The sequence below is a fragment of the Bombina bombina genome, chromosome 9 (genome assembly GCF_027579735.1).
Source record: "Bombina bombina isolate aBomBom1 chromosome 9, aBomBom1.pri, whole genome shotgun sequence".
NCBI classification, from domain to species: domain Eukaryota; kingdom Metazoa; phylum Chordata; class Amphibia; order Anura; family Bombinatoridae; genus Bombina; species Bombina bombina.
In genome coordinates this window covers 245,483,366-245,509,047 of record NC_069507.1, presented here as the reverse complement: position 1 = coordinate 245,509,047, position 25,682 = coordinate 245,483,366, and the positions used below count along the sequence as shown (strand labels likewise).

At 42.4% G+C, this 25,682-nt stretch overlaps 1 protein-coding gene across 1 annotated transcript in view; it reads left to right on the top strand.

Annotated features, from left to right (window-relative positions):
- Positions 1-25,682, top strand: part of SMC3 (structural maintenance of chromosomes 3) — a 241,735-nt gene that overhangs the window by 198,237 nt on the left and 17,816 nt on the right. The window contains exon 24 of the mRNA XM_053692998.1: positions 16,161-16,352. Within this exon, the coding sequence (XP_053548973.1) occupies positions 16,161-16,352 (192 nt within the window). The remainder of the gene's footprint in view (positions 1-16,160; positions 16,353-25,682) is intronic.

Below are 25,682 nucleotides of genomic sequence, written 5' to 3'. Positions count from 1 at the left end.
AACTCCATCCGGAAGTGTTTTCCAGCTTGATTCTCAAATGGGGACAGCCGGAACTGGATCTCATGGCATCTCGGCAGAATGCCAAGCTCCCAAGATACGGGTCGAGGTTGAGGGATCCTCGGGCTGTATTGATAGATGCTCTGGTGGTCCCTTGGAATTTCAGTCTCGCATATCTATTTCCTCCGTTCGCTCTCCTTCCTCGGGTCATTGCTCGAATCAAACGGCAGAGGGCGTCGGTGATCCTCATTGCTCCGGCATGGCCTCGCAGGATCTGGTACGCGGATCTAGTGGAAATGTAATCTCTTCATTCTTGGAGACTTCCACTAAGGAAGGACCTTCTACTTCAAGGGCCCTTCCTTCACCCAAATCTAGTTTCTCTGAAGCTGACTGCTTGGAGACTGAACGCTTAATTTTATCTAAGCGTGGGTTTTTTGAGTCGGTCATTGAGACAATGATTCAGGCGCATAAGCCTGTTACCAGGAAAATTTACTATAAGATATGGCGTAAATCTCTGTATTGGTGTAAAATCCAGAGACTACTCTTGGAGTAGAGTTCGGATTCCTAGAATTTTTCTACAAGAGGGTTTGGAAAAGAGTTTATCAGCTACTTCCTTAAATGGTCAAATATCTGCCTTGTCTATTTTGTTACATAAACATCTGGCGGATGTACCAGACGTGCAATCGCTCTATCAGGCCTTGGTCAGAATCAGGCCTGTGTTTAAACCGGTTACTACTCCCTGGAGTCTTAACCTTGTTCTTAAGGTTCTTCAGCAGGCTCCGTTTGAGCCTATGCATTCCTTAGATATTAAATTGTTATCTTGGAAGGTTTTGTTTCTTGTTGCTATTTCATCTGCTCGTAGAGTTTCAGAGCTCTCGGCATTACAGTATGAGTCTCCTTACCTTATTTTTCTTTCGCATAAGGTAGTTTTGCGTACTAAGTTAGGATTTCTCCCTAAAGTGGTTTCAGATCGGAACATTAATCAGATTGTTGTTCCTTCTTTATGTCCTAATCCTTCTTCTCATAAGGAACGTCTGCTGCACAACCTAGATGTGGTGCGTACATTAAAAATTCTATTTACAGGCGACTAAGGATTTTCGTCAGTCTTCTGCTCTGTTTGTGGTTTTCTCTGGGAAACGTAAGGGGCAGAAAGCTACAGCTACTTCTCTTTCTTTGTGGCTGAAGAGTATCATTCGTTTGGCTTATGGACAGCAGCCTCCTGAGCGAGTTACGGCTCATTCTACGACGGCTGTTTCCTTTTCCTGGGCATTCAAAAATGAAGCTTATGTGGAACAGATTTGCAAGGCTGCAGCTTGGTCCTCTCTTCACACTTTTTCTAAATTCTATAAATTTGATACCTTTGCCTCGGCTGAGGCGGCTTTTGGGAGAAAGGTTCTTCATGCAGTGGTGCCTTCCGTTTAGGTATCCTGTCTTGTCCTTCCCGTATCATCTGTGTACTCTAGCTTGGGTATTGTATCCCATAAGTAATGAAGATGATCCGTGGATTCATCGTGTCTAAGAAGCAATACATTTATCAGGTAAGCATAAATTTTCTTTTTCTCCATCCCCAATTTTTTTTTTTTTTTTTTTAATATTTTTATTGAGGTGTTAAAGTGAAAACAAAAAAAAAATACATGGTACAGGTAAGTAAAGACTTGGTTTTGAAAACATAGAGTGATCACTACACGATTGGCCTATTACATTTCACGATGTTCAAACAGATAATCACTCAAATATACCAATATAAGATAACCTCAGATTTTTGATTTAAGGAGAATCCCCTTAAAATATAGTATGCAATCATAAACAATGGCTTCCCTCCATGATAAATAGAGGCCTCTCTTGGACCTCCTGTATATAGTTAAAAACTTAGTAGGGAACAGTTAGGGGATACAAAGAAAATAACTGAATGGGCCACTTTTGGACCTCAATTGCAAGCAGTTGGTTTGGGGAATAGAAAACTGTAAGCACATTTAATGACTATGGAGATGTAATCAATTAGCCTCATAAGAAGGAACTATAGGTGTACAAGACATATGGGCATGGATAAGATAAGTAACATAGCAAAATAAGTGTAGGGGAGTATGGGTCAGGGAGATGTCCTGGCTATTCCTATCAAAGAGTTAATTCGGTTAACGGCAGAAGGAATCGTTTGCTATAAAGGATAAGGGATTCTTAAGGGTACATAACTGTGGTATAATATGCAGCAGGCGTTGCTGTTGTGGAGGCGTTCAGGATTGACAAGAATAATAAAAATACCAACATATAAGATTCACTGGACAATCCCTATAAAATGGCTAACAATAATGTAATGCTAGTGGATCAAGAGTATGATGGCTCCCTTGCCTAGATCAATGCTGCACTAATAATCTGTAGGAAATAGTTTGTATAGTAGCTACCAGCATTCTGAACTTGATTATTGGCAAGGAGGCTAGTAAACTAAAACAAGGATTATGGCAAGGCAATGTTAAGAAAACAGCTGCTATTAGATAAATAATTTACCCCTGTGGAAGTACATACAGTAACTGTTAGACTTAAGGTACACAAACATCATAGTATCAGCAGAAGAACACATGCAACATAAGCCAATACAGTAAAACTTAGCAAGATAAGAGAATACAACCGTTGGGGCTTAAACAAAGCATTGGGACATAGTTGTTCAAACCCAGTTATAGAGAAATGAGTAATCATATACCCCGCATGTAAGCAGCAATAACATCACCCGGTTTAGCCCACGCCAGTCTTATAGTCTTTCACGTTGCCGCATGAGCCAGCCCGGTTTCCACGGCTGAGAGGGGAGACAACATGCTGTGCACGTCCCATTCCCTTCTGGTCAAAACTGTCGTTGTCGGTAAGCATCTCACCCTCTGTAGAGTAGATGGAACATTTAATCTGTGGGCTGATCGTCAGAGATTGTCCGTTGCTAGTAGGGCCCCAGCTTCCCTGAGGCATCAGGAACTCGGAAGGCAGTGTCAATTCAGCTCCGATCATGCCTGTATGTGCTACATGTTGTAAGACCTGTCTGTATACTGTGGCTTCGGTCGGGTGCAAAACTTTGAGACTGTGCTTACCCTCCACAATCCAGGTCGCTCGTTCTGGTCTATCACTGGACTGTTCTGGCTGATTATGGGGAGTCCAAAGTACGTCCGCAATCTGGGAGACCTGCTGGTTCACTTTCTCAGCACAGTAGTGGGGGGCCAAAGATGGCGAGTGGCGGGGCTCCAAGCAGTCATCACTGATATGAAGTGTCTTATCCAATGCGTTGCACCCATTATGTATAACTTTCCGAACTGAGTTATAGGCTTCATGCAGCATTTCTGTGAAGGCTGCCTGGTGAGAATCAAGGAGTGCGCTGAGTTCCTGTAAAACTATCTCCATCGCCGCCATTGCTGACACTAGTTCCGTTCTCAGGCTCTTAGTTTAAAGTGCTGAGGTAATGTTTAGAGGTAAGGTTAAGGAAAGGATAGGGTGAGGGCAACAATAATATGCTGCTATTAACCCAGAATCAATAGGATCCCGGGGGGGGTCATAAGTGCGGCAGCCTTGACAGTACAGATTAACTGAGTCACAGTGCAGGCCTGCCTGCCACGCAGTCAGCTTCTATGCAGTCTAGCTGAAGAGCATAGGAAGGTCCGTCTATATAATAATGTCTCACCAACTCCACCTGGCAAACATCAGGGCACCTTACATACGGTGTTAGACACGAAAATTATATTTTTAGGAGGAAATATTATAGTTAAATCCAAGTTGGAGTCAGGAGCTCTGCATATACACGTCTTTCCGCAACAGCTGTAGGCTCCGCCCCCCCTCCATCCCCAATTTTTAAGAAGATGTTTCCAATAGCTGACTCTATCAAGGAGTCTTTGCAGACTGTCCTCAAGGTGGAAGAGGCAATTTCCACTTTGGCTAAGAGAACCACTATTCCCATAGAGGATAGCTGTTCCTTTAAGGATCCTATGGATAAGAAGTTGGAAGGGTTACTTAAAAAGATGTATGTACACCAGGGTTTACAATGGCAACCTGCGGTGTGTATTGCATACTGGTTTGATGCGTTGTCTGATTCTATTTAGACAGATACTCCCCTTAAAGAGATCCAGGATAGGATCAAGGCTCTTAAGTTGGCAAATTCCTTTATTACAGATACTTCCCTACAAGTTGGGAGCAAAGATGTCTGGTTTTGCCGTACTGGCCCGCAGAGCTTTATGGATGAAGTCCTGGTCTGCGGATGTGTCGTCTAAGTCTAAGCTTTTGGCGATTCCCTACAAGGGTAAGACCTTGTTTGGGCCAGGCTTGGCTGAAATTATTTCAGACATTACGGGAGGAAAGGGTCATTTCCTCCCTCAGGATAAGAGGAATAAGCAGAAAGGACTTCAGAGTCATTTTCGTTCCTTTCAAAACTTTAAAGGTAAGCCTTCCTCTCCCTCTGCCAAACAGGAATAGTCCAAGCCTTCCTGGAGGTCCAACCAGTCTTGGAACAAGGGGAACCAATCTAAGAAGCCTGTTAAAGGACCAGTCAACACTGTACATTTGCATAATAAACAAATGCATGATAAGAAGACAATGCAATAGCACTTAGTCTGAACTTCAAATGAGTAGTAGATTTTTGTTAAATAAATTGCAAAGTTATGTCTATTTCCACTCCCCCTGTACCATGTGACAGCCATCAGCCAATCACAAATGCATATACGTATATGCTGTGAATTCTTGCACATGCTCAGTAGGAGTTGGTGACTCAAAAAGTGTAAATATAAAAAAACTGTGCACATTTTGTTAATGGAAGTAAATTGGAAAAGTTGTTTAAAATTGCATGTTCTATCTGAATCATGAAGTTTAATTTTGACTTGAGTGTCCCTTTAATGACTCAGACAGCATGAAGGGTCTGCCCCCGATCTGGGACCGGATCTTGTGTGGGGCAGAATTTCTTTCTTCGCTCAGGCCTGGGTTCGGGATCTTCCGGATCCCTTGGTGGTGGACATCGTGTCCCAGAGATACAAACTAGAGTTCAAGACCTTTCCCCACAGGGGCAGGTTTCTGCTCTCAAGATTATCTGTAGACCAGATAAAGAGAGGCGTTCTTACACTGTGTCCGGGACTTTTCCGACCTGGGAGTGATAGTTCCTGTTCCAATGCAGGAACAGGGTCTGGGATTCTACTCCAATCTGTTCGTGGTTCCCAAAAAAAGAGGAAACTTTAAGACCAATTTTGGACCTCAAAATTCTAAACAAGTTCCTCAGAGTACCGTCCTTCAAGATGGAATCTATTCGTTCCATTCTTCCCTTGGTTCAAGAGGGTCAATTCATGACAACAGTAGATTTAAAGGATGTGTACCCAAGTTTCTGAGGTTTGCTTTTCTAGACAAACACTTCCAGTTTGTGGCTCTTCCATTCGGCCTTGCCACAGCTCCCAGAATTTTCTCAAAGGTCCTGGGAGCCCTGTTGGCGGTGCTCCGGTTGCGGGGCATTGCAGTGGCGCCTTACCTGGACGACATTCTGGTTCAGGCGCCATCCTTTCAACAAGCAAACTCCCACACGGAGATATTATCTTTTCTGCGTTCTCATGGATGGAAGGTGAATTTGGGAAAGAGTTCCTTGATTCCAGCTACAAGGGCAGTTTTCTAGCTTCTGCAGACCTACCTGGGTGATTGTGGCCACGGATGACAGCCTGCTGGGATGGGGAGCAGTCTGGGGCTCACTAAAGGCTCAGGGGATATAGACTCGGGAGGATGTCTGTTCTCCCCATAAACATCCTAGAGCTGAGGGAAATCTTCAATGCTCTTCTAGCCTGGCCTTATTTAGCTTCAGCCAGGTTTATCAGGTTCCAGTCGGACAACATAACTTCAGTGGCTTACATCAACCATCAGGGAGGAACTCGGAGTTCCTTGACCATGAGAGAGGTAGCCAAGATTATTCAGTGGGCGGAGACCCACAACTGCTGTCTATCTGCGATCCACATTCCAAGAGTGGATAATTGGGAAGCGGATTTTCTGAGCAGACAGGCCTTTCACCCGGGGGTGTAGGAACTTCATCCAGAGGTGTTTTCCAACTTGATTCTCAAATGGGGACAGCCGGAGCTGGATCTCATGGCATCTCGACAGAATGCCAAGGTTCGTTCGAGGTCAAGGGATCCTCAGTCTGTACTGATAGATGCTCTGACAGTTCCTTGGAATTTCAGTCTAGCATACCTATTTCCTTCGTTCACTCTCCTTCCACGGGTCATTGCTCGAATCAAACAGGAGAAGGCGTCGGTGATGCTCATTGCACCGGTGTGCGGCGTGGCCTCACAGGATCTGGTATGCAGACCTAGTGGAGATGTTTTCTCTTCCACCTTGGAGACTTCCACTGAGGAAGGACCTTCTACTTCAAGGGCCCTTCCTTCATACAAATCTCGTTTCTCTGAAGCTGACTGAACGCTTAATTCTATCTAAGCGCAGGTTTTCAAAGTTGGTTATTGAGACTTTGATTCAGGCTTGTAAGCCTGTGACTAGAAAGATTTACCATAAGATATGGCGTAAATATTTGTATTGTGAATCCAGAGGCTACTCATGGAGTAGAGTTTGGATTCCTAGAATTCTGTCCTTTCTCCAGGAGGGTCTGGAGAAGGGTTTATCTGCGAGTTTTTTGAAGGGTCATATATCTTCTTTGTCTATATCAGACGTGCAATCTTTCTGTCAGGCCTTGGTCAGAATCAGGCTTGTGTTCAAACCTGTTACTCCTCCCTGAAGTCTTAACCTTGTTCTTAAAGTTCTTCAGCAGGCTCCGTTTGAGCCTATGCATTCCTTAGATATTAAGATGTTATCTTGGAAAGTTTTGTTTCTTGTTGCAATTTCTTCTGCTCGTAGAGTCTCGAAGCTCTCGGCGTTGCAGTATGAATCCCCTTACCTTATTTTTCATTCGGATAAGGTAGTTCTGCATACTAAGTTAGGCTTCCTTCCTAAAGTGGTTTCGGATAGGAACATTAATCAAGAAATCGTTGTTCCTTCTTTGTGTCCTAACCCTTCTTCTCATAAAGTGTGTTTGCTGCACAACCTAGATGTGGTGCATGCGTTAAAATACTATTTACAGGCGACTAAGGATTTTCGCCAGTCTTCTGCTTTGTTTATTGTTTTCTCTGGGAAACACAAGGGTCAGAAAGCTACGGCTACTTCTCTTTCTTTTTGGCTGAAGAGTATAATTTGCTTGGCCTATGAAACTGCTGGACAGCAGCCTTCTGAGAGTCACGGCTCATTTCACGAGGGCTGTTTCCTCTTCCTGGGCATTTTAAAAATGCAAAGCTGCAACTTGGTCCTCTCTACACACTGTTTCAAAATTCTATAAATTAGATACTTTTGCCTCGGCTGAGGCTTATTTTGGGAGAAAGGTTCTTCAAGCAGTGGTGCCTTCTGTTTAGGTTCCCTGTCTTGTTCCTCCCTTATCTGTGTCCGACTCCTCTAGCTTGGGTATTGATTCCCAATAGTAATTAGAGATGATCCGTGGACTCATTGTGTCATTAGAAAGAAAACGAAATTTATGCTTACCTGATAAATTTATTTATTTCTTTACATGGTGAGTCCACAGCCCGCCCTGTTTATTTAGACAGGCTTTGTGTTGTAAACCTCAGGCACCTCTGCACCTTGTATTACTTCCTTTCTCTCCTTTTCCTTCGGTCGAATGACTGGGGTTGGAGGGAAGGGAGGTGATACTTAACAGCTTTGCTGTGGTGCTCTTTGCCTCCTCCTGCTGGCCAGGAGAGATATTCCTAATAGTAATTAGAGGTGATCTGTGGACTCACCGTATCAAGAAAGAAATGCATTTATTAGGTAAGCATAAATTATTTTTTTTCGCCACTGCTTGCCTTATCTTGAGGCGCCAATACAGGCATTGCTGGCAGGTGACCATGCTGACTATAATAGTATACCTGTTTGAAAACCCCTTGTATCTATAATGGGATAAATGCAAATAAAAAATATATATTTCTTTCATGTAATTAGCAAGAGTCCATGAGCTAGTGACGTATGGAATATACATTCCTACCAGGAGGGGCAAAGTTTCCCAAACCTCAAAATGCCTACAAATACACCCCTCACCACACCCACAAATCAGTTTTACAAACTTTGCCTCCTATGGAGGTGGTGAAGTAAGTTTGTGCTAGATTCTACGTTGATATGCGCTCCGCAGCAGGTTGGAGCCCGGTTTTCCTCTCAGCGTGCAGTGAATGTCAGAGGGATGTGAGGAGAGTATTGCCTATTTGAATTCAATGATCTCCTTCTACGGGGTCTATTTCATAGGTTCTCTGTAATCGGTCGTAGAGATTCATCTCTTACCTCCCTTTTCAGATCGACGATATACTCTTATATATATATATACCATTACCTCTGCTGATTTTCGTTTCAGTACTGGTTTGGCTTTCTACAACATGTAGATGAGTGTCCTGGGGTAAGTAAGTCTTATTTTCTGTGACACTCTAAGCTATGGTTGGGCACTTTTTTATAAAGTTCTAAATATATGTATTCAAACATTTATTTGCCTTGACTCAGGATGTTCAACATTCCTTATTTTCAGACAGTCAGTTTCATATTTGGGATAATGCATTTTATTGCGTCATTCTTGGCACGGACTTTTGCGTCATTTTTGACGTTCTTTTGTGCCAAAAATGTCGGCGTTCCGGGTGTGGTGTCATTTTTGGCGCCAAAAGCATTTAGGCGCCAAATAATGTGGGCGTCTTATTTGGCGCTAAAAAAATATGGGCGTCACTTTTGTCTCCACATTATTTAAGTCTCATTTTTTTATTGCTTCTGGTTCCTAGAAGCTTGTTCACTGGCATTTTTTCCCATTCCTGAAACTGTCATTTAAGGAATTTGATCAATTTTGCTTTATATGTTGTTTTTTCTATTACATATTGCAAGATGTCCCATGTTGAAGCTGAGTCAGAAGATACTTCTGGAAAATCGCTGCCTGGTGCTGGAGCTACCAAAGCTAAGTGTATCTGCTGTAAACTTTTGGTAGCTGTTCCTCCAGCTGTTGTTTGTATTGAATGTCATGACAAACTTGTTAATGCAGATAATATTTCCTTTAGTAAAGTTACATTACCTGTTGCTGTTCCATCAACATCTAATACTCAGTGTTCCTGATAACATAAGAGATTTTGTTTCTAAATCCATTAAGAAGGCTATGTCTGTTATTCCTCCTTCTAGTAAACGTAAAAAGTCTTTTAAAACTTCTCATTTTTCAGATGAATTTTTAAATGAACATCATCATTCTGATTCTGATAATGGCTCTTCTGGTTCAGACGATTCTGTCTCAGAGGTTGATGCTGATAAATCTTCATATTTATTTAAAATGGAATTTATTCGTTCTTTACTTAAAGAAGTCCTAATTGCATTAGAAATTGAGGATTCTGGTCCTCTTGATACTAAATCTAAACGTTTAGATAAGGTTTTTAAATCTCCTGTAGTTATTCCAGAAGTTTTTCCTGTTCCTGGTGCTATTTCTGAAGTAATTTCCAGGGAATGGAATAATTTGGGTAATTAATTTACTCCTTCTAAACGTTTTAAACAATTATATCCTGTGCCATCTGACAGATTAGAATTTTGGGACAAAATCCCTAAGGTTGATGGGGCTGTCTCTACTCTTGCTAAGCGTACTACCATTCCTACGGCAGATGGTACTTCCTTTAAGGATCCTTTAGATAGGAAAATTGAATCCTTTCTAAGAAAAGCTTACTTGTGTTCAGGTAATCTTCTTAGACCTGCTATATCTTTGGCGGATGTTGCTGCAGCTTCAACTTTTTGGTTGGTAGCTTTAGCGCAACAAGTAACAGATCATAATTCTCATAGCATTATTATTATTCTTCAACATGCTAATAATTATATTTGTGATGCCATCTTTGATATCATTAGAGTTGATGTCAGGTATATGTCTCTAGCTATTTTAGCTAGAAGAGCTTTATGGCTTAAAACTTGGAATGCTGATATGTCTTCTAAGTCTACTCTGCTTTCCCTTTCTTTCCAGGGTAATAAATTATTTGGTTCTCAGTTGGATTCTATTATCTCAACTGTTACTGGAGGGAAAGGAACTTTTTTTTTACCATAGGATAAAAAATCTAAAGGTAAATTTAGGTCTAATAATCGTTTTCGTTCCTTTCGTCACAACAAGGAACAAAAGCCTGATCCTTCATCCTCAGGAGCGGTATCAGTTTGGAAACCATCTCCAGTCTAGAATAAATCCAAGCCTTTTAGAAAATCAAAGCCAGCTCCTAAGTCCACATGAAGGTGCGGCCCTCATTCCAGATCAGCTGGTAGGGGGCAGATTACGTTTTTTTCAAAGAAATTTGGATCAATTCCGTTCACAATCTTTGGATTCAGAATATTGTTTCAGAAGGGTACAGAATTGGCTTCAAGATAAGGCCTCCTGCAAAGAGATTTTTTCTTTCCCGTGTCCCAGTAAATCCAGCGAAGGCTCAAGCATTTCTGAAATGTGTTTCAGATCTAGAGTTGGCTGGAGTAATTATGCCAGTTCCAGTTCTGGAACAGGGGATGGGGTTTTATTCAAATCTCTTCATTGTACCAAAGAAGGAGAATTCCTTCAGACCAGTTCTGGATCTAAAAATATTGAATCGTTATGTAAGGATACCAACATTCAAAATGGTAACTGTAAGGACTATCCTGCCTTTTGTTCAGCAAGGGCATTATATGTCTACAATAGATTTACAGGATGCATATCTGCATATTCCGATTCATCCAGATCACTATCAGTTTCTGAGATTCTCGTTCCTAGACAAGCATTACCAGTTTGTGGCTCTGCCATTTGGCCTAGCAACAGCTCCAATGATTTTTACAAAGGTTCTCTGTGCCCTTTTGTCTGTAATCAGAGAACAGGGTATTGTGGTATTTCCTTATTTGGACGATATCTTGGTACTTGCTCAGTCTTCACGTTTAGCAGAATCTCATACGAATCGACTTGTGTTGTTTCTTCAAGATCATGGTTGGAGGATCAATTTACTAAAAAGTTCATTGATTCCTCAGACAAGGGTAACCTTTTTGGGTTTCCAGATAGATTCAGTGTCCATGACTCTATCTTTGACAGACAAGAGACGTCTAAAATTGATATCAGCTTGTCGAAACCTTCAGTCACAATCATTCCCTTCGGTAGCCTTATGCATGGAAATTCTAGGTCTTATGACTGCTGCATCGGACGCGATCCCCTTTGCTCGTTTTCACATGCGACCTCTTCAGCTCTGTATGCTGAACCAGTGGTGCAGGGATTACACAAAGATATCTCAATTAATGTCTTTAAAACCGATTGTACGACACTCTCTGACGTGGTGGACAGATCACCATCGTTTAGTTCAGGGGGCTTCTTTTGTTCTTCCGACCTGGACTGTAATCTCAACAGATGCAAGTCTTACAGGTTGGGGAGCTGTGTGGGGGTCTCTGACAGCACAAGGGGTTTGGGAATCTCAGGAGGTGAGATTACCGATCAATATTTTGGAACTCCGTGCAATTTTCAGAGCTCTTCAGTCTTGGCCTCTTCTAAAGAGAGAATCGTTTATTTGTTTTCAGACAGACAATGTCACATCTGTGGCATACATCAATCATCAAGGAGGGACTCACAGCCCTCTGGCTATGAAAGAAGTATCTCGAATTCTGGTTTGGGCGGAATCCAGCTCCTGTCTAATTTCTGCGGTTCATATCCCAGGTATAGACAATTGGGAAGCGGATTATCTCAGTCGCCAAACGTTGCATCCGGGCGAATGGTCTCTTCACCCAGAGGTATTTCTTCAGATTGTTCAAATGTGGGGACTTCCAGAAATAGATCTGATGGCCTCTCATCTAAACCAGAAACTTCCCAGGTATCTGTCCAGATCCAGGGATCCTCAAGCGGAAGCAGTGGATGCATTGTCACTTCCTTGGAAGTATCATCCTGCTTATATCTTTCCGCCTCTAGTTCTTCTTCCAAGAGTGATCTCCAAGATTCTGAAGGAATGCTCGTTTGTTCTGCTGGTAGCTCCAGCATGGCCTCACAGGTTTTGGTATACAGATCTTGTCCGGATGGCCTCTTGCCAACCGTGGACTCTTCCGTTAAGACCAGACCTTCTGTCGCAAGGTCCTTTTTTCCATCAGGATCTCAAATCCTTAAATTTAAAGGTATGGAGATTGAACGCTTGATTCTTAGTCAAAGAGGTTTCTCTGACTCTGTGATTAATACTATGTTACAGGCTCGTAAATCTGTATCTAGGGAGATATATTATAGAGTCTGGAAGACTTATATTTCTTGGTGTCTTTCTCATCATTTTTCCTGGCATTCTTTTAGAATTCTGAGAATTTTACAGTTTCTTCAGGATGGTTTGGATAAAGGTTTGTCTGCAAGTTCCTTGAAAGGACAAATCTCTGCTCTTTCTGTTCTTTTTCATAGAAAGATTGCTAATCTTCCTGATATTCATTGTTTTGTACAAGCTTTGGTTCGTATAAGACCTGTTATTAAGTCAATTTCTCCTCCTTGGAGTTTGAATTTGGTTCTGGGGGCTCTTCAAGCTCCTCCGTTTGAACCTATGCATTCATTGGACATTAAATTACTTTCTTGGAAAGTTTTGTTCCTTTTGGCCATCTCTTCTGCTAGAAGAGTTTCTGAATTATCTGCTCTTTCTTGTGAGTCTCCTTTTCTGATTTTTCACCAGGATAAGGCGGTGTTACGAACTTCTTTTGAATTTTTACCTAAGGTTGTGAATTCCAACAACATTAGTAGAGAAATTGTGGTTCCTTCATTATGTCCTAATCCTAAGAATTCTAAGGAGGAGAAATTGCATTCTTTGGATGTAGTTAGAGCTTTGAAATATTGTGTTGAAGCCACTAAGAATTTCCGAAAGACTTCTAGTCTATTTGTTATCTTTTCCGGTTCTAGGAAAGGTCAGAAGGCCTCTGCCATTTCTTTGGCATCTTGGTTGAAATCTTTAATTCATCATGCTTATGTTGAGTCGGGTAAAACTCTGCCTCAAAGGATTACAGCTCATTCTACTAGGTCAGTTTCTACTTCCTGGGCGTTTAGGAATGAAGCTTCGGTTGATCAGATTTGCAAAGCAGCAACTTGGTCTTCTTTGCATACTTTTACTAAATTCTACCATTTTGATGTGTTTTCTTCTTCTGAAGCTGTTTTTGGTAGAAAAGTACTTCAGGCAGCTGTTTCAGTTTGAATCTTCTGCTTATGTTTTCAGTTTTTTTCATTATAAAATTTAAACTTTATTTTTGGTGTGGATTATTTTTTCAGCGGAATTGGCTGTCTTTATTTCTCCAACATAGGTGTGTCCGGTCCACGGCGTCATCCTTACTTGTGGGATATTCTCTTCCCCAACAGGAAATGGCAAAGAGCCCAGCAAAGCTGGTCACATGATCCCTCCTAGGCTCCGCCTTCCCCAGTCATTCTCTTTGCCGTTGTACAGGCAACATCTCCACGGAGATGGCTTAGAGTTTTTTGGTGTTTAAATGTAGTTTTTATTCTTCAATCAAGAGTTTGATATTTTAAAATAGTGCTGGTATGTACTATTTACTCTGAAACAGAAAAGAGATGAAGATTTCTGTTTGTAAGAGGGAAATGATTTTAGCAACCGTTACTAAAATCGATGGCTGTTTCCACACAGGACTGTTGAGAGGAATTAACTTCAGTTGGGGGAAACAGTGAGCAGACTTTTGCTGCTTGAGGTATGACACATTTCTAACAAGACTTGGTAATGCTGGAAGCTGTCATTTTCCCTATGGGATCCGGTAAGCCATTTTTATTAAATCAGAATAAAGGGCTTCTCAAGGGCTTTAAAGACTGGTAGACATTTTTCTGGGCTAAAACGATTGATTTATAGGGGCCTTCTCTAATCATAGGCAGAGCCTCATTTTCGCGCTTCTATTGCGCAGTTGTTTTTGGGAAGCAAGGCATGCAGATGCATGTGTGAGGAGCTCAGATACATAGGAAAAGCTTACTGAAGGCGTCATTTGGTATCGTATTCCCCTTTGGGCTTGGTTGGGTCTCAGCAAAGCAGATACCAGGGACTGTATAGGGGTTAAATATGCAGACCTGGTGAATATGTCATCGGCTCCACCATGGAAGCTACCTTTGAGACAGGACCTTCTTGTTCAAGGTCCGTTCGAACATCCGAATCTGGTCTCACTCCAACTGACTGCTTGGAGATTGAACGCTTGATTTTATCAAAGCGAGGGTTCTCAGATTCTGTCATTGATACTCTTGTTCAGGCCAGAAAGCCTGTAACTAGAAAAATCTACCATAAAATATGGAAAAAATATATCTGTTGGTGTGAATCTAAAGGATTCCCATGGAACAAGATAAAAATTCCTAAGATTCTATCCTTTCTTCAAGAAGGTTTGGAGAAAGGATTATCTGCAAGTTCTTTGAAGGGACAGATTTCTGCTTTATCTGTTTTACTTCACAAAAAGCTGGCGGCTGTGCCAGATGTTCAAGCTTTTGTTCAGGCTCTGGTTAGAATCAAGCCTGTTTACAAACCTTTGACTCCTCCTTGGAGTCTCAATTTAGTTCTTTCAGTTCTTCAGGGGGTTCCGTTTGAACCCCTACATTCCGTTGATATCAAGTTATTATCTTGGAAAGTTTTGTTTTTGGTTGCAATTTCTTCTGCTAGAAGAGTTTCAGAATTATCTGCTCTGCAGTGTTCTCCTCCTTATCTGGTGTTCCATGCAGATAAGGTGGTTTTGCGTACTAAACCTGGTTTTCTTCCGAAAGTTGTTTCTAACAAGAACATTAACCAGGAGATAGTCGTGCCTTCTTTGTGTCCGAATCCAGTTTCAAAGAAGGAACGTTTGTTGCACAATCTGGATGTAGTTCGTGCTCTAAAATTCTATTTAGATGCTACAAAGGATTTCAGACAAACATCTTCCTTGTTTGTTGTTTATTCTGGTAAAAGGAGAGGTCAAAAAGCAACTTCTACCTCTCTCTCTTTTTGGCTTAAAAGCATCATCAGATTGGCTTATGAGACTGCCGGACGGCAGCCTCCTGAACGAATCACAGCTCATTCCACTAGGGCCGTGGCTTCCACATGGGCCTTCAAGAACGAGGCTTCTGTTGATCAGATATGTAAGGCAGCGACTTGGTCTTCACTGCACACTTTTACCAAATTTTACAAATTTGATACTTTTGCTTCTTCTGAGGCTATTTTTGGGAGAAAGGTTTTGCAAGCCGTGGTGCCTTCCATCTAGGTGACCTGATTTGCTCCCTCCCATCATCCGTGTCCTAAAGCTTTGGTATTGGTTCCCACAAGTAAGGATGACGCCGTGGACCGGACACACCTATGTTGGAGAAAACAGAATTTATGTTTACCTGATAAATTACTTTCTCCAACGGTGTGTCCGGTCCACGGCCCGCCCTGGTTTTTTAATCAGGTCTGATGATTTATTTTCTTTAACTACAGTCACCACGGTATCATATGATTTCTCCTATGCAAATATTCCTCCTTTACGTCGGTCGAATGACTGGGGAAGGCGGAGCCTAGGAGGGATCATGTGACCAGCTTTGCTGGGCTCTTTGCCATTTCCTGTTGGGGAAGAGAATATCCCACAAGTAAGGATGACGCCGTGGACCGGACACACCGTTGGAGAAAGTAATTTATCAGGTAAACATAAATTCTGTTTTTATCCCTCCCTCTCTAGTGACTTGCGTGGAAAGATCCACATCTTGGGTAGTCATTATCCCATACGTCACTAGCTCATGGACTCTTGCTAATTACATGAAAAAAAACATAATTTATGTAAGAACTTACCTGATAAATTAATTTCTTTCATATTGGCAAGAGTCCATGAGGCCCACCCTTTTTTGTGGTGGTTATGATTTTTTTGTATAAAGCACAATTATTCCAATTCCTTATTTTTTATGCTTTCGCACTTTTTTCTTATCACCCCACTTCTTGGCTATTCGTTAAACTGATTTGTGGGTGTGGTGAGGGGTGTATTTGTAGGCATTTTGAGGTTTGGGAAACTTTGCCCCTCCTGGTAGGAATGTATATCCCATACGTCACTAGCTCATGGACTTGCTAATATGAAAGAAATTAATTTATCAGGTAAGTTCTTACATAAATTATGTTTTTCTCACTTTTTCTGTTCTGTGTGAGTTTACTCTGAAGATACTAATGTTGAGCAATTGTGTGGTGTAAACTATTGTTTTGTTTTTCTCTCTCCAGGTGTCAAAGAATTTCAGTGAAGTCTTCCAGAAATTAGTACCAGGTGGAAAAGCCACTCTGGTTATGAAGAAGGGAGATGTGGAAGGAAGTCAGTCTCAAGATGAGGGAGAAGGAAGCGCTGAAAGTGAGAAGGGTTCCAGCTCACAGAGTAGCGTGCCATCAGTTGACCAGTTTACTGGAGTCGGCATCAGGGTAAGTTTTTGTGTTTTGGATATGTTAAGAAGTTCTTATATACATGTGCACACTGTTTGTCTTTTGCATTAACACTTATGAATTGTGAAAAACTAAGCTGTGCTGAACTGAAACTCTTGCACAAGTTAGCCATTGTTTTATGCATGTGACATTCGCCACTAAAGACAGACCTGCATATGTTATGGTTCATTTGCATGTTAGAACTTGCAATAATCACAAGATTGCTCACATCTGGTCTGGCAGTTTGTTTCTCATATATATGGTGTGGTGTTCACTATATGCTCTCTGAATTTTTAAAACTAAAAATGTTCTTATGTTTTTCGGAGCCAGCCTTAAAAAAACAGAAACTCTGGCATTGAACTTGGTCTGTTATCTGAGACGTCTTTCACACAGGAAGAAACCTATAGTAAAATCGTAATTTTTTTTTTTTAGGTGCCCATTGTATACCTTTCTTTCCATGTAATTTAATTCTAAATTGTGACAACTGCATTGCATAGATGGTAACCTTACATCCTATGTCCTCTTTCTCAGTAGTCCATAGGTGGAAAAAACTGCTCATAGCATTTGTTCTTGCTGTGTTGTCACTAGAGACAATCAGTTTATTTTAGGCAGTTAGTAGTCTTACTAAATAAAGTGTATGCTGTACAACTCGTTTTCCTTTCTACTTAAGATACCTGTTTTGTCTTTATACTAGCCTGCATTTTAAGGGGCAGTCTCGTAGAATGGTTTATTGTTAAACATGCTTTTTCTATGACACTGAATTTAACTCCTGCAAAGAAACGTTTTTCACATATTGCTTTGGATAAAGATCTAGATGAACTGGTCAGAAGCACTCATACAAACTTGCTTTATTCATAGACTGCATTCTCAGCTGGAGTAGCATGGGACTTTCTGTGTGGCTATGCTGTTTAACAAAAAAATTATTTCTCCAACATAGGTGTGTCCGGTCCACGGCGTCATCCTTACTTGTGGGATATTCTCTTCCCCAACAGGAAATGGCAAAGAGCCCAGCAAAGCTGGTCACATGATCCCTCCTAGGCTCCGCCTACCCCAGTCATTCTCTTTGCCGTTGTACAGGCAACATCTCCACGGAGATGGCTTAGAGTTTTTTAGTGTTTAACTGTAGTTTTTATTATTCAATCAAGATTTTGTTATTTTAAAATAGTGCTGGTATGTACTATTTACTCTGAAACAGAAAAGAGATGAAGATTTCTGTTTGTAAGAGGAAAATGATTTTAGCAACCGTTACTAAAATCGATGGCTGTTCCACACAGGACTGTTGAGAGGAATTAACTTCAGTTGAGGGAACAGTGAGCAGAATTTTACTGCTTGAGGTATGACACATTCTAACAAGACGATGTAATGCTGGAAGCTGTCATTTTCCCTATGGGATCCGGTAAGCCATTTTTATTACAGACAATAAATAAGGGCTTCACAAGGGCTTTTTAAGACTGTAGACATTTTCTGGGCTAAATCGATTCATATATAAACATATTTAGCCTTGAGGAATCATTTTAATCTGGGTATTTTGTAAAATAATATCGGCAGGCACTGTTTTGGACACCTTATTCTCTAGGGACTTTCCCTAATCATAGGCAGAGTCTCATTTTCGCGCCGGTATTGCGCACTTGTTTTTGAGAAGCATGACATGCAGTCGCATGTGTGAGGAGCTCTGATACATAGAAAAGACTTTCTGAAGGCGTCATTTGGTATCGTATTCCCCTTTGGGCTTGGTTGGGTCTCAGCAAAGCAGATACCAGGGACTGTAAAGGGGTTAAAGATAAAAACGGCTCCGGTTCCGTTATTTTAAGGGTTAAAGCTTCCAAATTTGGTGTGCAATACTTTTAAGGCTTTAAGACACTGTGGTGAAATTTTGGTGAATTTTGAACAATTCCTTCATACTTTTTCGCAATTGCAGTAATAAAGTGTGTTCAGTTTAAAATTTAAAGTGACAGTAACGGTTTTATTTTAAAACGTTTTCTCCAACATAGGTGTGTCCGGTCCACGGCGTCATCCTTACTTGTGGGATATTCTCCTCCCCAACAGGAAATGGCAAAGAGCCCAGCAAAGCTGGTCACATGATCCCTCCTAGGCTCCGCCTACCCCAGTCATTCTCTTTGCCGTTGTACAGGCAACATCTCCACGGAGATGGCTTAGAGTTTTTTAGTGTTTAACTGTAGTTTTTATTATTCAATCAAGAGTTTGTTATTTTAAAATAGTGCTGGTATGTACTATTTACTCAGAAACAGAAAAGAGATGAAGATTTCTGTTTGTATGAGGAAAATGATTTTAGCACCGTAACTAAAATCCATGGCTGTTCCACACAGGACTGTTGAGAGCAATTAACTTCAGTTGGGGGAACAGTGTGCAGTCTCTTACTGCTTGAGGTATGACACATTCTAACAAGACGATGTAATGCTGGAAGCTGTCATTTTCCCTATGGGATCCGGTAAGCCATGTTTATTAAGATAGTAAATAAGGGCTTCACAAGGGCTTATTAAGACTGTAGACTTTTTCTGGGCTAAATCGATTCATTATTAACACATATTTAGCCTTGAGGAATCATTTATTCTGGGTATTTTGATATGATTATATCGGCAGGCACTGTTTTAGACACCTTATTCTTTAGGGGCTTTCCCTAATCATAGTCAGAGCCTCATTTTCGCGCCGGTATGGCGCACTTGTTTTTGAGGACAGCATGGCATGCAGCTGCATGTGTGTGGAGCTCTGATACATAGAAAAGTCTTTCTGAAGGCATCATTTGGTATCGTATTCCCCTTTGGGCTTGGTTGGGTCTCAGCAAAGCAGATTCCAGGGACTGTAAAGGGGTTAAATATAAAAACGGCTCCGGTTCCGTTATTTTAAGGGTTAAAGCTTCCAAATTTGGTGTGCAATACTTTTAAAGCTTTAAGACACTGTGGTGAAATTTTGGTGAATTTTGAACAATTCCTTCATACTTTTTCGCAATTGCAGTAATAAAGTGTGTTTAGTTTAAAATTTAAAGTGACAGTAACGGTTTTATTTTAAAACGTTTTTTGTGCTTTGTTATCAAGTTTATGCCTGTTTAACATGTCTGAACTACCAGATAGATTGTGTTCTGACTGTGGGGAAACCAAGGTTCCTTCTCATTTAACTATATGTATTTTATGTCATAAAAAAATTTAGTAAAAATGATGCCCAAGATGATTCCTCAAGTGAGGGGAGTAAGCATGGTACTGCATCATCCCCTCCTTCGTCTACACCAGTCATGCCCATACAGGAGGCCCCTAGTACATCTAGTGCGCCAATACTCCTTACTATGCAACATTTAACGGCTGTAATGGATAATTCTATCAAAAACATTTTAGCCAATATGCCCACTTATCAGCGAAAGCGCGACTGCTCTGTTTTAGAAAATTCTGTAGAGCATGAGAACGCTGATGATATGGTTTCTGAAGGGCCCCTACACCAGTCTGAGGGGGCCAGGGAGGTTTTGTCTGAGGGAGAAATTTCAGATTCAGGAAACATTTCTCAACAAGCTGAACCTGATGTGATTACTTTTAAATTTAAGTTGGAACATCTCCGCGCTCTGCTTAAGGAGGTGTTATCCAATTTGGATGATTGTGATTATCTGGTCATTCCAGAACCACTATGTAAAATGGAAAAGTTCTTAGAGGCCCCGGGGCCCCCCGAAGCTTTTCCTATATCCAAGCGGGTGGCGTACATTGTTAGTAAAGAATGGGACTGGCCCGGTATACCTTTAGTACCTCCCCCCATATTTATAAAATTGTTTTCCTATAGTCGACCCCAGAAAGGACTGATGGCAGACAGTCCCCAAGGTCGAGGGGGCGGTTTCTACTCTACACAAGCGCGCCACTATACCCATAGAAGATAGTTGTGCTTTCCAAGATCCTATGGATAAAAAATTAGAAGGTCTGCTAAAGATGTTTGTTCAGCAAGGTTCCCTTCTACAACCAATTGCATGCATTGTCCCTGTCACTGCAGCCGCGTGTTTCTAGTTTGATGAGCTAGGAAAGGCGATTATTAGTAATTCTTCTTCTTATGAGGAGATTATGGACAGAATTCGTGCTCTTAAATTGGCTAATTCTTTCACCCTAGACGCCACCTTGCAATTGGCTAGGTTAGCGGCGAAAAAATTCTGGGTTTGCTATTGTGGCGCAGAGCGCTTTGGTTAAAATCTTGGGCAGCGGATGCGTCTTCCAAGAACAAATTGCTTGACATTCCTTTCAAGGGGAAAACACTCTTTGGCCCTGACTTGAAAGAGATTATCTCTGATATCACTGGGGGCAAGGGCCACGCCCTTCCTCAGGATAGGTCTTTTCAAGACCAAAAATAAACCTAAGTTTCGTCCCTTTCGCAGAAACGGATCAGCCCCAAGGGCTACGTCCTCTAAGCAGGAAGGTAATACTTCTCAAGCCAATCCAGCCTGGAGACCTATGCAAGGCTGGAACAAAGGAAAGCAGGCCAGGAAACCTGCCACTGCTACCAAGACAGCATGAAATGCGGGCCCCCGATCCGGGACCGGATCTGGTGGGGGGCAGACTCTCTCTCTTCGCTCAGGCTTGGGCAAGAGATGTTCTGGATCCTTGGGCGCTTGAAATAGTCTCCCAAGGTTATTCTCTGGAGTTCAAGGGGCTTCCTCCAAGGGGGAGGTTCCACAGGTCTCAGTTGTCTTCAGACCACATAAGAAGACAGGCATTCTTACATTGGGTAGAAGACCTGCTAAAAATGGGAGTGATTCATCCTGTTCCATTAGGAGAACAAGGGATGGGGTTCTACTCCAATCTGTTCATAGTTCCCAAAAAAGAGGGAACGTTCAGACCAATCTTAGATCTCAAGATCTTGAACAAGTTTCTCAAGGTTCCATCGTTCAAGATGGAAACCATTCGAACACTTCTTCCTTCCATCCAGGAAGGTCAATTCATGACCAAGGTGGATTTCAAGGATGCGTATCTACATATTCCTATCCACAAGGAACATCATCGGTTCCTAAGGTTTGCATTCCTGGACAAGCATTTCCAGTTCGTGGCATTTTCTTTCGGATTAGCCACTGCTCCTAGGATTTTCTCATAGGTACTAGGGTCCCTTCTGGCGGTGCTAAGACCAAGGGGCATTGCTGTAGTACCTTACTTGGACGACATTCTGATTCGAGCGTCGTCCCTTCCTCAAGTAAAGGCTCACACGGACATTGTCCTGGCCTTTCTCAGATCTCACGGATGGAAAGTGAACGTGGAAAAGAGTTCTCTATCTCCGTCAACGAGGGTTCCCTTCTTGGGAACTATAATAGACTCCTTAGAAATGAGGATTTTTCTGACAGAAGCCAGAAAAACAAAACTTCTAGACTCTTGTCGGATACTTCATTCCGTTCCTCTTCCTTCCATAGCGCAGTGCATGGAAGTGATAGGTTTGATGGTAGCGGCAATGGACATAGTTCCTTTTGTGCGCAGTCATCTAAGACCATTACAACTGTTCATGCTCAGTCAGTGGAATGGGGACTATTCAGACTTGTCTCCGAAGATACAAGTAAATCAGAGGACCAGAGACTCATTCCGTTGGTGGCTGTCCCTGGACAACCTGTCACAAGGGATGACCTTCCGCAGACCAGAGTGGGTCATTGTCAAGACCGACGCCAGTCTGATGGGCTGGGGCGCGGTCTGGGGATCCCTGAAAGCTCAGGGTCTTTGGTCTCGGGTAGAATCTCTTCTACCGATAAATATTCTGGAACTGAGAGCGATATTCAATGCTCTCAAAGCTTGGCCTCAGCTAGCGAGGGCCAAGTTCATACATCAACCATCAGGGGGAACAAGGAGTTCCCTAGCGATGGAAGAAGTGACCAAAATCATTCTATGGGCGGAGTCTCACTCCTGCCACCTGTCTGCTATCCACATCCCAGGAGTGGAAAATTGGGAAGCGGATTTTCTGAGTCGTCAGACATTGCATCCGGGGGAGTGGGAACTCCATCCGGAAATCTTTGCCCAAGTCACTCAACCGTGGGGCATTCCAGACATGGATCTGATGGCCTCTCGTCAGAACTTCAGAGTTCCTTACTACGGGTACAGATCCAGGGATCCCAAGGCGGCTCTAGTGGATGCACTAGTAGCACCTTGGACCTTCAAACTAGCTTATGTGTTCCCGCCGTTTCCTCTCATCCCCAGGCTGGTAGCCAGGATCAATCAGGAGAGGGCGTCAGTGATTTTGATAGCTCCTGCGTGGCCACGCAGGACTTGGTATGCAGATCTGGTGAATATGTCATCGGCTCCACCATGGAAGCTACCTTTGAGAGACCTTCTTGTTCTAGGTCCGTTCAGCCCACTCCAGCTGACTGCTTGGAGATTGAACGCTTGATCTTATCAAAGCGAGGGTTCTCAGATTCTGTTATTAATACTCTTGTTCAGGCCTGAAAGCCTGTAACCAGAAAAATTACCACATAATTTGGTATATCTGTTGGTGTGAATCTGCAGGATTCCCTTGGGACAAGGTTAAGATTCCTAAGAGTCTATCCTTCCTTCGAGAAGGATTGGAAAAAGGATTATCTGCAAGTTCCTTGATGGGACAGATTTCTGCCTTGTCTGTGTTACTTCACAAAAAGCTGGCAGCTGTGCCAGATGTTCTAGCCTTTGTTCAGGCTCTGGTTAGAATCAAGCCTGTTTACAAAATTTTGACTCCTCCTTGGAGTCTCAACCTAGTTCTTTCAGTTCTTCAGGGGGTTCCGTTTGAACCCTTACATTCCGTTGATATTAAGTTATTATCTTGGAAAGTTTTGTTTTTGGTTGCAATTTCTTCTGCTAGAAGAGTTTCAGAATTATCTGCTCTGCAGTGTTCTTCTCCTTATCTGGTGTTCCATGCAGATAAGGTGGTTTTGCGTACTAAACCTGGTTTTCTTCCAAAAGTTGTTTCTAACAAAAACATTAACCAGGAGATAGTTGTGCCTTCTTTGTGTCCTAATCCAGTTTCAAAGAAGGAACGTTTGTTGCACAACTTGGATGTAGTTCGTGCTCTCAAATTTTACTTAGCAGCTACTAAGGATTTCAGACAAACTTTGTCTTTGTTTGTTGTTTATTCTGGTAAACGGAGAGGTCAAAAAGCAACTTCTACCTCTCTCTCCTTCTGGATTAAAAGCATTATCCGATTGGCTTATGAGACTGCCGGACGGCAGCCTCCTGAAAGAATCACAGCTCACTCCACTAGGGCTGTGGCTTCCACATGGGCCTTCAAGAACGAGGCTTCTGTTGATCAGATATGTAAGGCAGCGACTTGGTCTTCACTGCACACTTTTTCTAAATTTTACAAATTTGATACTTTTGCTTCTTCTGAGGCTATTTTTGGGAGAAAGGTTTTGCAAGCCGTGGTGCCTTCCATTTAGGTGACCTGATTTGCTCCCTCCCTTCATCCGTGTCCTAAAGCTTTGGTATTGGTTCCCACAAGTAAGGATGACGCCGTGGACCGGACACACCTATGTTGGAGAAAACAGAATTTATGTTTACCTGATAAATTACTTTCTCCAACGGTGTGTCCGGTCCACGGCCCGCCCTGGTTTTTTTAATCAGGTCTGATAATTTATTTTCTTTAACTACAGTCACCACGGTAACATATGGTTTCTCCTATGCAAATATTCCTCCTTAACGTCGGTCGAATGACTGGGGTAGGCGGAGCCTAGGAGGGATCATGTGACCAGCTTTGCTGGGCTCTTTGCCATTTCCTGTTGGGGAGGAGAATATCCCACAAGTAAGGATGACGCCGTGGACCGGACACACCGTTGGAGAAAGTAATTTATCAGGTAAACATAAATTCTGTTTTTTGTACTTTGTTATCAAGTTTATGCCTGTTTAACATGTCTGAACTACCAGATAGACTGTGTTCTGAATGTGGGGAAGCCAAGGTTCCTTCTCATTTAAATAGATGTGATTTATGTGACACAAAATTTAGAGAAAATGATGCCCAAGATGATTCCTCAAGTGAGGGGAGTAAGCATGGTACTGCATCATCCCCTCCTTCGTCTACACCAGTCTTGCCCACTCAGGAGGCCCCTAGTACATCTAGCGCGCCAATACTCCTTACTATGCAACAATTAACGGCTGTAATGGATAATTCTATCAAAAACATTTTAGCCAAAATGCCCACTTATCAGCGTAAGCGCGACTGCTCTGTTTTAGATAATACTGAAGAGCATGAGGACGCTGATGATATTGTTTCTGAAGGGCCCCTACACCAGTCTGAGGGGGCCAGGGAGGTTTTGTCTGAGGGAGAAATTTCAGATTCAGGGAAAATTTCTCAACAAGCTGAACCTGATGTGATTACATTTAAATTTAAGTTGGAACATCTCCGCGCTCTGCTTAAGGAGGTGTTATCCACTCTGGATGATTGTGAGAATTTGATCATCCCAGAGAAACTATGTAAAATGGACAAGTTCCTAGAGGTCCCGGGGCCCCCAGAAGCTTTTCCTATACCCAAGCGGGTGGCGGACATTGTAAATAAAGAATGGGAAAGGCCCGGTATACCTTTCGTCCCTCCCCCCATATTTAAAAAATTGTTTCCTATGGTCGACCCCAGAAAGGACTTATGGCAGACAGTCCCCAAGGTCGAGGGGGCGGTTTCTACTTTAAACAAACGCACCACTATACCCATAGAAGATAGTTGTGCTTTCAAAGATCCTATGGATAAAAAATTAGAAGGTTTGCTTAAAAAGATGTTTGTTCAGCAAGGTTACCTTCTACAACCGATTTCATGCATTGTCCCTGTCACTACAGCCGCGTGTTTCTGGTTCGATGAGCTAGAAAAGGCGATCACTAGTGATTCTCCTCCTTATGAGGAGATTATGGACAGAATCCGTGCTCTCAAATTGGCTAATTCTTTCACCCTAGACGCCACTTTGCAATTGGCTAGGTTAGCGGCGAAAAATTCTGGGTTTGCTATTGTGGCGCGCAGAGCGCTTTGGTTGAAATCTTGGTCAGCGGATGCGTCTTCCAAGAACAAATTGCTTAACATTCCTTTCAAGGGGAAAACGCTGTTTGGCCCTGACTTGAAAGAGATTATCTCTGATATCACTGGGGGTAAGGGCCACGCCCTTCCTCAGGATAGGTCTTTCAAGGCCAAAAATAAACCTAATTTTCGTCCCTTTCGTAGAAACGGACCAGCCCCAAGTGCTACGTCCTCTAAGCAAGAGGGTAATACTTCTCAAGCCAAGCCAGCCTGGAGACCAATGCAAGGCTGGAACAAGGGAAAGCAGGCCAAGAAACCTGCCACTGCTACCAAGACAGCATGAAATGTTGGCCCCCGATCCGGGACCGGATCTGGTGGGGGGCAGACTCTCTCTCTTCGCTCAGGCTTGGG